We start from the raw sequence: 13229 nt of genomic DNA, 5'->3' as shown, positions 1-13229 counted from the left end.
ACGTCGTGCTTTCCCAAGCCTAGGTGGTATCATACAAGCATCACTCCTGAGGAAACGGAGGCCCAGAGTTGTGATGTGTGAACGAATGAAGTGGTGAGGGCCCTAGGCTCCGAATCCAGTGCTGGTGGTGAGTTTGCATCAGAACATGCCCCATCTCTCCTCTGCACATGAGTACGGTCAAGAGGCATTTAATAAGCACCTACTGTGTGCCTGGAGATGGAGGAGAGGTGACTCCCAAGGCAAGGTTGACCTTACTGCATGTCACCCTGCAGGTGCTGGCAGGGGAAGAGGTGGGCTGGGATCAGGTTAGCGTTTCACCCCCAGCTCTGCCCTACCTTTGCAGAGTGACCTTGGACGATGATTCTCACAGCCTCAGTTTCCCCGTTATGAAGCAAGGCCATCTCTGAGTATACAGGAGAGTTGGTGAGAATTTGTGCAAATGTTGACTGGTTCGCAGAGGACCTGAGTTACGTTTCAGACGGCTGCCACGAGTGGAGTGTTTAGAAGTGGGTACAGAGCTCAGCAACCTGTTGGCGTAACCAAGGCAGAGTCGGTAGCAGCTTGAACTGTGGGCTGGTGGGTGCACATTGCAAGCCGAGACAGCAGGGTCAGGCGGGGTATTTAGATGCCATGGTGGGGTGGGAGATGGCAAGGACGAAACAGAAGAATCGTTGCCTGGACACTTGCCTGGGGCCAGGGTTCGGGTGATCTCAATAGACTTGAGAGGTAGACAATAAAGAATTCTATTTTAGATGTATCCTGGGATATGATTAGGGGTAGACCTCCCAGTAGAGCTCTCAGGTTCCTGCAGCCTTACGTTGCCTTGGAGTGAAAGGCAGCAGTGGAGTCGAGTATTCCAATGGCAGCGAGAATTCCCCTCCTTACTCTGATGCCCGAGGAGGGTGCTGCTGCTGCATCTTTCTCTGCACCACTCTGCGCTCCAGTCTGCAAAGCCAGGGCTCCTGCTCTCTCCAGGGGCCTGGGAAAGTGGCCACAGGCTTTTACAACGTTCCCAAGACTAAGGATAGGAAGTGGGTAGTGTCTGTAGCCACCTCTGTTCAGGGAAGCACCCAGCCCTTCAGGGAAGGTCTGTATCAGCCACTGGACCCAGCTGCCAGTCCAAAAGCAAGAATGGCTGCTCCCATGAAGATGAGTCACGTCAGAGGCAAAGAGCTTTGTCTGGGGCTTCATGACACATGGAGCCTCGGGGATGGTGTGCATATGTTGGCACCAGTAGCCGGAGCTGGCGAAGGGAGCCCGGGGATGGTGTGCATATGTTGGCACCGGCAGCGTGAGCTGGCGCAGGGGGAGGTTCTGATGCTCAGGATGTGTTTGTCTTGGCAGCTGGGATGACAGCAGCTCCGTCAGCAGCGGGATCAGTGACACCATAGACAACCTCAGCACTGATGACATCAACACCAGCTCCTCCATCAGCTCCTATGCCAACACACCTGCCTCTTCTCGCAAAAACCTGGATGTGCAGGTAAGGAATGGGGTCCCTCTTCAAGCTCCCCCAAAGGCCCTGCCAGCAGAGAGCCTTGGTCTTATGGGCCCAGGGGGTCGTAAGGGGTGAGAAGAATCCCCAGGTCCATGAGATGGGGCCCAGTTTCCTGCTCGTTGCCTGTGTGTTGGTCCCCCCAACGGTGGCCTCTGCCTGTAGGGGATGGGGTCAGGCTCGGGGCACTGGAAATGGGAGTGGGAGTCCTGACCATTCTCACTGTGGTGGCCTTGGTAAAACTATGTTTCCTTCCTGGGCCTCAGCTTCATAATCTTTTTTTTAAATGACAGGATTTTGACTCAGTGGCCATTCTTTTTTTTTTTTTTTTAAATATCTATTTTATTGATTTTTTACAAAGAGGAAGGGAAAGAGAAAGAGAGCTAGAAACATCAGTGAGAGAGAAACATCAATCAACTGCCTTCTGCACATTCCTTACTGGGGATGTGCCCTCAACCAAAGGTACATGTCCTTGACCGGAATCGAACCTGGGACCTTTCAGTTCGCAGGCTGACGCTCTATCCACTGAGCCGAACCAGTTTCAGCTCAATGGCCATTCTTAACCTAAGGTTTGTGTCACCTCTTAGCTGTCCATGGACATGTGTCTGATCCCTTGAGAGTGATGAGGTGGGAACAAAGATTGAAAACCCCGGATGGGAAGACCAGTATGTCCTGACCAGAGCTTGGACACTGTCTGTGTGTAGGTCACATGCCACTAACGATGTGGTTTATTGGGCCCACCGCTTTATTTTTCTTTGAAACTGAATTCCATGTCAAATTTTATAAATTGTGTTATTTTAACACAACTTTGGGGGTGGGGGGAATCAGAAGATATTGCCCCTTTGAAACTATTATAGGTTCTCCAATGGCAACCATCAGCAATGCCCAGGTGTCCCCCGCTCTGGCCAGCACCCAGGCCCCAGCGAGCACAGCTGCCTCACCCTGAGACACTTGCGTTTTCAACCCTGACCTTACACTCTCCGCTGTTACATTTTGAATATAGTGCCACCTTATATTTGCTTTCCAGGCAGTTTCCCAGGGGTCCATTCACTCACCCTCATACCATTCCATGGTTAGGAGGAGCGTGTGGGCCTAGTCAGCCCATTTCACTAGTACAAAGCCAAGTGCCCTCCCCACGCCTGGTCCCCACGTGGAGTCTGAGCAGCACAAGGTCTGGGCAGTCATGGCACTGGCATAGGGGGGCTGTAGTGCAGCCGCTGCCTCTGCTGACCCCATGGAAGGTCTGATCCAGACAGAGTCTCCCAGAGGGACCTTGGGAAGGCAGAGCTGACCTGCCCGCTCCGCTCACCCTCTCAGTGTCTGTTCACTCCCTTCCTCATCTGCATTCTTTCTCCGCATTTCTCACTCTGCACAGAGAGGGACTGCGTTGGTATCTCTTTGCTCTCAAAGGTGTCTTTTCTTTGCGGGTGTGTCAGAGTGTGGGAGTGAGTAATTCGGCCCCACAGAAATGAGTGTTCTCTGCCTGATGACGTGTATTAGCGGAAGCCTCTAAGTAGTTTACCCATGACTTCTTGAGTTTTTATTTTAGCCAGAATTTCTAATTATTGTTGGAGAGGGAGGATGGGTTGTAGTAGATTTTTTTTTTGTTTTTTGTTTGTTTGTTTGTTTGTTTTGGGGAGGGGGGGACATGACTATCCAGATGAAAGAGGCACAAAGATTTGGGGGTGCTGATAATGTTCTTTCTATAGCTTGATTTCTGAGTGGTAGTTATATAAGTTAGGCTGATAAAATGTATTCAAGCTGCATACTTACAATTTTGAACATCAGTATATGAATCTTATACCTAAAAAAAACACACACACATAAAAAAAAAAAAAAAAAACCAAAGTCACTCTGCCCCAGAGTGATCACTGTTCAATCAGTAATTAGACATGTTACCAGCTCCTGGGCAGCCTGTGACCCTCCTACCTCCACTTGGCAACCGTCACCATGTCCCCCGGTTCTCCTTTGTGGACACCAAAATTTTAAAAATACATTTTATTGATTTTTTACAGAGAGGGAGAGAGAGTTAGAAACATCAATAAGAGAGAATCATCGATCAGCTGCCTCTTGCACACTCCCTATTGGGGATGTGCCTGCAACCAAGGTACAAGCCCTTGACCAGAATCAAACCCGGGACCCTTCAGTCCACAGGCTGATGCTCTATCCACTGAGCCAAACCAGTTTCAGCAAGGACACCATTTTTATCTGCTATTCATCTTAATTTCATAACATATGCAACATAAATAGCAACTGCTTCCACACATCCTTAGATATTAAAATGGGGAACGAAGGAATTGCTCCCTGGGTGTCTGCCTTCAGGGGGCAGGCAGGCTATGGGAGATGCTGAGAGGAGGGAGGGAGGGAGGTGGAGATGAGGGGTGTGAAGGAGGGAGGGAGGTGGAGAGCATCAGTAAATCAGTAGTTTCTCTCTTATTTACTCACCAGCTAGGAGCAGGCTGCTCCTAAAGTGCACATTAAGCAATGAAACATTGTTGGAGGAAGCTCCTGGTCTGTGTTCCCTCCGCTCAAAGCCAGGGTGGAATCTACCTTCCACAGCGACACGGAGTGAGCACCTGGAACTTGCCAGTGCTTTCCTGTTGGGTGCGCTTGAATCGGGCTCATGCCAGGCCCCTCCGCAGGCCCTGCGCGGTAACTGCAAGGAGTGGGCACTGAGAAATCCCGGTTGTATGGGTATCCTGGAGTTGTTCCGAGGACCGAGTGAGGCAGGACAGGGTGGGCAGAGCTTTTGCTTTCACACATCTTTAAAACTGAGGTGAAGACAACACTCCTTACCTCCTGACCCTGTTGGACCAGTCAGTCGCCGGGGTCAGAACACATCGTTTTGTTACAGTGCGCTGTGGCTTGGAAGGCCTGCACTCGCCTGTTCGCACATTCGCTCTTCCAGCCTCCGAGGAACTCCTGCTCTGTGCTCAGGGCGGGAAGTCTCCCTCGGTCCCTCGCCACAGCGGGGTGACGGACTCCCCACAGGTGTGGAGGTGTTTGCCCTTCTCATGCTCTGGTGCCTGGTACCCAGCAATAGGAGCTCAGTACAAGTTGAGGAATGACCGAACGCACTCATCACCTGGCTGTCGTGGTTGAGTGGGATTCATAGGGGTAAAGGTGTTGAGAGGGAGAGAGTCCGTGGTAGCAACAGAGAGACGATTGAGCATGGGCTGCTCGTCTGTAGTTAGATTTTATCCCAGCCAGCCTGGGTACTTTGTGGAGGAAGGTGCACTCTTGGATCACAGGCAGATTCTGGCCAGGTGATGATTTTTTATTTTTGACCTTGTTGATGGTGCCCACTCTTTGGGACTTCTGTCTTAGTATGGCCCCCCTAAAGGGTGGCTGACCTCCTGTCCCCATTCTCTGCATGGCTTCCCCCACTGGCATCTCCTTGGCCTGGCCCCACCCTGAGGGAGGCCCCGCAAGTGATCTCCTGCCTTTTCACACGGTAAATCGTTAGCATCACACTTCTGTTTCCTCCGGGGTCCCGTGGCCAGCGGGTCAGGGCTCTTCCAAAGAGAGCTGGCGAATTATACCCCGGTCTGGACAGAATCCCACAGGAGGAGCAAGGCCATGTGGCACAGACACGGAGCAGGCATCTCTGGCTGTGAGCTTGCGGGGAATGGCTCTGGAGGATGTGTTTCCTCTCAGCCCCTCTCCCTCCCTGTAGAAGGAACAGCCACTCTCGCCTGCTCGCTCACTGGCTAGGAGTGTTAGGCAGGCAGGCGCTGCACTAGCTTCAAAGATCTCGCTGCCAGCAGAGTGATAGGCATCCGGCAGAACAAAGGGAAACAGCCAGGAGGCTGGATGCTGGTTAGAGATCAGGCTGCCCAAATTAGAGGAGGTCTCTCGCCAAATGGCAGAGCTGGTGGCTGAATTCTCGCCACATCTCCGTCTGCTCACGGCTCTCTAAGGGGCTCTTTTCTTCGTGTTCTTCTGGCCCCTTTTACTCTCCTTCCTCACATCCCTGTAGGACATTTATATTCTTTATTTTCCTCGGACCCCAAAAATCAGGCTTTCTAATAAGATAACCAAACAGAGTACCAAGGCCCGATCATTTTCAAGGGGTTATTTCCCCCTTAACTCGTCCTATGCTTTGGCATTTTTTGCTCTGCGCTGAGGGTCTCTCCACCCTGGGGTCTGGCAGGGACTAACTTGGAGTCTCATCCACAGACGGACTCGGAGAAGCACTCGCAGGTGGAGAGGAACTCCCTCTGGTCTGGCGATGATGTCAAGAAGTCCGACGGAGGGTCAGACAGCGGCATAAAGATGGAGCCGGGGTCCAAGTGGCGGCGGAATCCCTCGGACGTGTCCGACGAGTCTGACAAAAGCACGTCGGGCAAGAAGAACCCCGTCATCTCCCAGACAGGCTCGTGGCGGCGGGGCATGACCGCTCAGGTGGGCATCACCATGCCGAGGACGAAGCCGGCAGCCCCGACGGGCGTGCTCAAGACTTCGGGAACCGGTAAGTGAGGGGCAGACGTTGTCTTGCATCCACAGGTGTCCGTTTGAAAACCAAAACCGCAGTCACTCTAGCAAGGAATTGTGTGTCATTTTAAGGCCCCATTCAATGCTCAGGTATTTGTTCTCAGGTATGTGTAGACTCTGCTAATAATCCGCTTTCAAGCAGGTTCACAGCTCTTCCTCTTTCCAGATGGAAATAAATGTGAGTGTGAGGGCTTACGTCTTTAGATGGTTTCATGGCTGAGGCCGTAGTGAACGGGTGTGGCCATGTACTGGGCAGGAGCTAACTCTCAAGGGCCCATGGTCAGGTGTTTATAAACTGTTGGTATGTGGAGTTGACATGTTCCATGAGTGAAGGGTGTGTGTAAACGGGGGAAGTGTTTTTTTGCAGGAAGTCAGGGGTGCTTCCTGGAAGTGTTAGAAACATGGTTTTAATGGACAGGGGGAGAAAGGTCAGAGAAAGTCAGGGTCTCTTCCCCAGACACAGCGGTGATGGGCTGGCTTTGCTTTGCTCTGAATTCAGGCTGCTTTGCAAGTGAGTGGCATCTTTGACATCTCCCAAAAGGCTCACTGTGACAGCCGTAGACTGGATTGTCTGTAAAAAGCTGTCACCTGCCTCCCAAGGCGCCGCTCTCCCCGAGGGGAAAGTGAGCCGGTTCTGTGGAGAAGGGGAAGGTTTTAAACAGACTGAGCCGATGAGCTGGCGTCTCAGTGCGCAGGTTAACTTTGCCGATTTCTCTCTCAGGAAAAACCGACGACGCGAAGGTGTCCGAGAAAGGAAGGCTCTCTCCCAAAGCCTCCCAGGTGAAGCGCTCCCCATCGGATGCCGGCCGCAGCAGTGGGGACGAATCCAAAAAGCCACTCGCTGGCAGCGCCAGGACGCCCACTGCCAACGCCAACAGCTTTGGGTTCAAGAAGCAGAGTGGCTCAGCCGCCGGTCTGGCCATGATCACAGCCAGCGGTGCCACCGTCACCAGCAGGTCAGCCACGCTAGGCAAGATCCCAAAGTCATCGGCGCTTGTGGGTCGGTCCACCGGCCGGAAGACAAGCATGGATGGGGCTCAGAACCAGGACGATGGGTACCTGGCCCTCAGCTCCCGGACGAACTTGCAATACCGGAGCCTGCCGAGGCCCAGTAAGTCCACCAGCCGCAGCGGGGCTGGGAACAGGTCTAGCACCAGCAGCATAGATTCCAACATCAGCAGCAAGTCCGCGGGCCTGCCGGTGCCCAAGCTGAGGGAGCCTTGCAAAACAGCCCTGGGCAGCTCTCTGCCTGGCCTGGTCAACCAGACGGACAAAGAGAAGGGCATCTCGTCCGACAACGAGAGCGTGGCTTCCTGTAACTCGGTGAAGGTGAACCCAGCAGCCCAGCCTGTGCCCAGCGCGGCTCAGGCCACCCTGCAGCCCGGCGCCAAGTACCCTGACGTGGCCTCTCCCACGCTCCGCAGGTAGGTGGGGAAGTGGCGCTGAGCAGAACTGTAACATACGGAATGGTGTCCTGGACTCATCATTCCCTGTTTCTCAGTTAAAGCAGCCTCTGTTTTCTCCACTTTATCAGTCCTGGGATAAAATGGTTTGATCGGATGCTTCCAGCAGTTTTGCAGTCAGTTATTTTTCCATGTTAGGTTAAAAATCATAAGCCTCTGCTTGGGTTTAAATCTTGGATTTATTATTAATTAGCCTCCACGTAAGCTTTCTTAGCAGTTATGCCTCTGTTTTCTCGTCTGAAAATGGGGATACTGATACCCACCTGACGTTCTTATGGAGGTTAATCTTGTGTAGCAATACTGGCCCATCGTAAGTACTCAATAAAAATTAGCTACCATCCAGATCTGCATGAGTAGCTCAGGGAAGCAGAAGATTATTTTTCTTGTATTGTTAATTCTGTGGCTGAGATTCCTCATCATTATGCTAGACAGTCATCTTGGCCAGATCCTTTACTCAAATAGTCCAACATTCTCCACATACTTATTTATAACTGCACACACGCATAATTCTGCATTAGTCTCTGAAATTTTAGTTTCCTTAAAAAAAAAAAAAAACCCTCTTAAAGCAGAAGTATTTCTGAAAAGGAGAAATTGGTTTCCTATTGCCTTTTAAGGCAATAGGAAAAAGACATTTTCTCACATTTCCACACTGGATGGAAATCTTTATATGAAAATATGATTCACTGTTTTACACTTTCTTTTAAATGTGTGCGGATTTTGGCTGTTTGTAGTATGTCATTATAATATCCATGTCCACTGGACCATCCTCAGACTGCATGTGCATAGGACAGGGCTTACTCTCCCTTCCCAGGGAATTTCTTGTCATAGGAATGAGTAAGACTCAAGGACAGAAAACCGAGCAGTGAAAAAAAAACAAAACCGATGTGCACATGTCCATATTTGGGGATGGATCGGAATGTTTGAAGAGACTTCAGAAGCAGCATTCCACATGAAAGGTATAATGAGGCAGCTCAGTTCTTTGTCTAGACTTGATTATTAGAATTTCAGTAATGATTACTTTTTTTTTTTTTCCAGGGGAAGGTCCTATTGGGCTGCTCTTTGTTCTTTTAACAGATTGCCTTGTAAATGAAATTTTTCTCTTGCTTCTTGCCTTAAGTATTCTATGTAATATTCGCTATTTGGTATTATAGATTTCCTTTAGTGACTACAAAGGCATTTTACTAGACCCTTAGGCGAAAGCAATAGAATGCTTGAACATGCACGCAGCTTCTTGGGTTCTACACGGAACACCTTTCAGCCAATGCCCGGCCATTTCATTGCTTACTGACTCCTGAGGGTGCCCGCAGTGCTCTCATTGTGCCTTGGTTTGGAGAAGGTAGGCCTTAGGCGGAGCGTGGTAACTCTCTTCAAGGAAAACATGCCTTTTTCTGTGTCGTTACACAGAGCAGGGTCAGGAGCAATGAGTGAAAGTGGAGAAGATGGATCTGGTGTTGGTTTTCTCGTTGGAAGTGCTGGCACTGGGGCGAGCCATGTCTTGACATAAGGAGGTCCCCGTTGCTGAAATACTAGACTCCAGGATTCTGCAGTCGGTTATTTCATTCTCCGATGGTCACCAGGCCCAAGTGTTTCTCATCTGTCACCAGATAGGGTAGTGAGGATTGGTTATAGGGCTGGTCGGTTGTTTGTTTTCGCAATAATTGAGATTTGTAAGGACCGTTTGAAGAAAACAGAGATCAAACTCACAGCACTGAATAGCTGGGGGAAAGGCGGAGTTTGAGTGGATGGAATTACTTGCGTTTCTGGAGCGTGTAGCTTCCCCCTGATTTAAGGCAACTCTGCCCCTCTACCAGATATCCCTCCGCCAATGGGAGAGGGAAGCGTGTGTGCCATTGCCTGTGTTCTGACAGCACATTTTTTGGTCACCAGCAGGGGGGTGACCTAGGATGGCATGTCTATGTATCTGTCTCAGAGAGAGCCTGGTCTAGCGCCCTGCGAACTCGGCAAGGTTTCTGTGCACATCAATGGGCGGGGCTGGCGCTCTGGCCCTCAGAGCAGCTCTTTCAGGCCCGGCTTGCCTGTGAGGATGCTTGCCCCAGGCCCCATCCAGATGTAGACTCGGGTTCTTGACTCTGCATGTTGTGCTTAGAGATCCAATCAGCCGAGTTCCCGGAGTTACACTGTCCTAGGGTCATGGGTGCAAAGATGATGAAGGCAGCTCTTTTCCTTCTAGAAGTTTCCCGGGCCAGGGCCATTTTCTAGCTACTCTTGAAAAGAAAGGGAAGCGAGATCTTGAATGAGCTGTAGAGAACAATTCCCCACCGTCTCAGCTGCAGCAGAGAACTGGAGGCTAGAACCATGTGATGCACCGAGCCCTGGTGGCCTGACCTCTGGGTGCCTGGAGCTATTTCAGCAGAAACAACTGTGCCCTCCCCTAGGGACTCCCAGGCTCCTGTCCCCGTGCCCCCGACCCTCCTAGCTCGCAGCCCCTCGGCTCTGGGTGTTCAACCCAAACAACCCTTTGTCTCTTCACAGACTCTTTGGTGGGAAGCCTACCAAGCAAGTGCCCATGGCCACAGCTGAAAACATGAAAAACGCGGTGGTCCTCTCCAATCCTCATGCCACCTTGACCCAGCCAGGTAACTTAGAGTCCCCCTCGGGCAGCGGCGCCCTGAGCAGCGGGAGCAGCAGTCCTCTCTACAGTAAGAATGTGGACCTCAACCAGTCTCCGCTAGCCTCCAGCCCCAGCTCAGCCCACTCAGGCCCCTCCAACAGCCTCACCTGGGGCACCAACGCCAGCAGCTCCTCAGCAGTTAGCAAGGGCTTCCAGTCCGTCAGCAGCCTGCACACCAGCTGCGAGTCCATCGACATCTCCCTCAGCAGTGGTGGGGGGCCGAGCCACAACTCCTCCTCGGGCCTCCTCGCCTCCTCTAAGGACGACTCCCTGGCTCCCTTTGTGCGAACCAACAGTGTGAAGACCACACTGTCCGAAAGGTTGGTGGTGTGCGTCTGGCTGCCTGTCTCTCTCAGAAAGACATCCTTTTGGGAGGCAGAGGGTTGTGTTAGGACTCCGAGTGGCCGTTCCCCTTTGCCTGAGAGATGGCCCTTTTTTTTAATCACTGATGTCTTCCTGTAGGAAAGCCAGTTTGGGATAGAATGAAACTCAGCTCTGCTTCCTGTTATCTTGTTCACTGGGGTTATTCTCCGTGCTTGGAAGTCTCTTGGGGGCAGAGTTAATGCATCCATTTGAAATGGCATTCCACCTCTGAAATCCTTCCATTTGATTCTGTTTGTTCTTTTTTCCTCCCACTGTAATTGTGCAGGCAGAGTGGGTGGCCGGCTGCAGCCACGGGGGGTGTGGCAGGATGGTCTTTAGGCAGTGGGCTCGATTTCACGGTCCTCGTGGCAGTCACCCTCCTCCTGAAGGGCTGCTGGCCAGTGAGAGAAGATCCGGAAACCAGAAGCACCCCCAGAGCTGCGGGTCTCTCGGCCGTGGTGGTGTGTCCATTGTCACCCCGGGAATGAGACAAATCACTGTATGTGATGACACCTCCCTTTTCTTCCAATCTAACGCTCCTTCTCTTGTTTTCTATCTGCCTGGACTTCTAGCCCTCTCTCCTCCCCTGCCGCTAGCCCTAAGTTCTGCAGAAGTACTTTGCCCAGGAAGCAGGACAGGTAATGACGTCATAGGCCCGGGACCCCACCGAGCCTCCAGGTTCCTCTGCCCCTCTGTGTCGAGCCAGACGTTTTGTGTGAGGCTGTTGGCCTGAGGCTTCCGCTTGTGCTCGTGGCTCCAATGTAGTACGTGCCCCCCGGACATGCCAGTGAGGGCCTGTTCCGCTGTCCACCGAAGCCCGGAGAGGCGGGCCGGCCCTGCCCCACCCTTCCCAGCTTGGGAAGGAACCACAAACCTGCACTTGAACTGGGGCAGCAGGAGCTCTCACTTGCATCTCAGCCTTCCTGTGGCATGTTCTTGCTTCCCACCCTCCCCCCCCTTCCCCTCCCCAATTCTCCCCTCCCAGCCCAGAAATGATCTACCACCCACCGTGCAGCTTGGCCCTCACCTTTGTCTCCCACCCCCTCGCTCCCCTCTGCTCCCCCGGCTCCCCCTGCTCCCCACGCAGCTGGCTCTTCTCCCTTCCCAAGTCCTTCACTGTAGTTTGGCTCCATCTGTTTTGCAGGCTGCTCTGTTCCCTGTGCCCATTTCCTGTAACGATAATGAAAAAGAATATGCGGTGCGTCGAGACTTTATAAATGAAGAGGCTTGTTTGCCCCCAACTGCCCTGTGGGTGGGCCTCGGAGATGGATATGGACTTGAAATTTGTGGGGGAGCTGTGGCTTAGCCAAACATAACAAACAGATGTTGTTTTGTGCTAGGGGAAAAAAAATTAATGAAAACCCTCTTCACCCCATCCACGGCACAAACTTTGTTGTTGTCAGTCTCGCAGACCGAGCCTTTCAACCCTGGTTCTTTGGAAATCTGAATGCCTTGACTTTATCAGCCAGCAAGCTGTAACGCGCCTGCCTCCTCGGGCCCGGGCTGAGCTTTGAGCTCCTAGCTGCATCCAATAAGGACTGGAGGAACTGAGAGGGACCTGGAATTCATGAGTGAATTCCAAATATGCAGACGGCAGGTCTCTTGAAACCCTCCAAGTCCCTTCTCTCACTGAAGTCACTGCCGGTGGCATTGGGCGTGGCCCCGAGGTAGGGGCACAGAGAAGCTGGCATCTCTCTCTCTCTGCATGAAGCAGTGGTGATGGTGCAGAGATGGGCGACAGGGCGGCCAAAGGCACAGGCTTTGCTTCAAGGTGCAGCAGCCCCCGAGCATGGCTTTGAACCTGTGGGGTCAAGTGCCTCAGGCCCCCCGGGGTAAAGTGGCCCTGGGTCAACACAGGCCAGGGCTGGGGTTCTTCGGTTCCCCGTGGAGGGGCTGCATGGCCAGCTGGAGAAGGGAGCACCTCTGGTGAAGTGAGTCTCTTTGCCCAGACCTCAGCCCCGGCTCAGCCTTTCCCTCCTGACACTGCCTGCTTTTCCTGTGCTCCTCTCAAGTTCTCTTTTTTTGTTTTAACTTTCCTACAGTGACCCGCACCTTGATAGGAACACTTTGCCTAAGAAAGGATTCAGGTATCTGTGTTTCCTTCTTGCATCCATGCCATGTGGTGTGGCTTTGGGGCTTGGCTGGTGGGGGTTCGGGCTGGGCTGGGGTCCCCGCTTTGGCCACAGCAGTCAGACCCTGGACGAAGGCTGCCCTCACACCCTCTCATTCTCATCTGTCCATTTGTTGGTTTATTTGCTTGAGCAGAGGCTGTGCTTTTGGGGGCTTTTGGTGAAACTGTGTCATGAAATGACATCCTGGTGAAGCCCAGAGAGCAGTTACTGCTGCTTTCGAGGCCATGGGCTGTAACCGTTGAACATGTCACCACGGCCATACAATTCACGGGCTGCCTTCCGAGACAAAGGGCCTGACTTGTAGCATGTTGATTTGTTAGCCAGGACGCGAGCCAAGGAGGAAGGAAATATCACCCCCAAACTTAAAAATATTCAGCTTTCGGCCCAGAGAAAATTGCTAAGGACATACTTTGCATGCGTCTGAATAATAATCAAAATTTGGGTCAGTTTCCGGTGCCCAACAAGACATAGGTGTGATCAGCTTTTGGTGAAAAGAAGGAGAAGACAATGAGGAAATCATGTCCTCTCGTTCATTGGAAGTCATGGCTTGGGCTCAGTTGGATGCTAGTCCTGGTAAAACAAGATGCTATAAGTCACCATGGCTCCCACCATCTGCTTCCCTCTGCCAATCGGAGGAACTTCAGTTCTCA

General features: G+C 52.1%; 1 protein-coding gene across 9 annotated transcripts in view; it reads left to right on the top strand.

Annotated features, from left to right (window-relative positions):
• Positions 1 to 13229, top strand: part of NAV2 (neuron navigator 2) — a 355228-nt gene that overhangs the window by 288584 nt on the left and 53415 nt on the right. For 5 of the 9 annotated variants that reach the window (XR_004986047.2, XM_036426216.2, XM_036426215.2 and 2 more), the window contains 6 exons: positions 1345 to 1483; positions 5675 to 5966; positions 6711 to 7413; positions 9946 to 10404; positions 11020 to 11085; positions 12490 to 12534. Coding sequence is in view for 8 of the 9 variants with exons in the window: in XM_036426216.2 (XP_036282109.1) it covers positions 1345 to 1483; positions 5675 to 5966; positions 6711 to 7413; positions 9946 to 10404; positions 11020 to 11085; positions 12490 to 12534 (1704 nt within the window). In the remaining variant the exon portion in view is untranslated. The remainder of the gene's footprint in view (positions 1 to 1344; positions 1484 to 5674; positions 5967 to 6710; positions 7414 to 9945; positions 10405 to 11019; positions 11086 to 12489; positions 12535 to 13229) is intronic. The other 4 variants (XM_036426218.2, XM_036426217.2, XM_036426214.2 and 1 more) reach the window with 3 other exon arrangements.

This window comes from Pipistrellus kuhlii, unplaced genomic scaffold, assembly GCF_014108245.1.
Source record: "Pipistrellus kuhlii isolate mPipKuh1 unplaced genomic scaffold, mPipKuh1.p scaffold_m20_p_9, whole genome shotgun sequence".
NCBI classification, from domain to species: domain Eukaryota; kingdom Metazoa; phylum Chordata; class Mammalia; order Chiroptera; family Vespertilionidae; genus Pipistrellus; species Pipistrellus kuhlii.
Note: the sequence above shows the minus strand (reverse complement) of the source record. Positions and strands in the feature narration are given on the sequence as shown.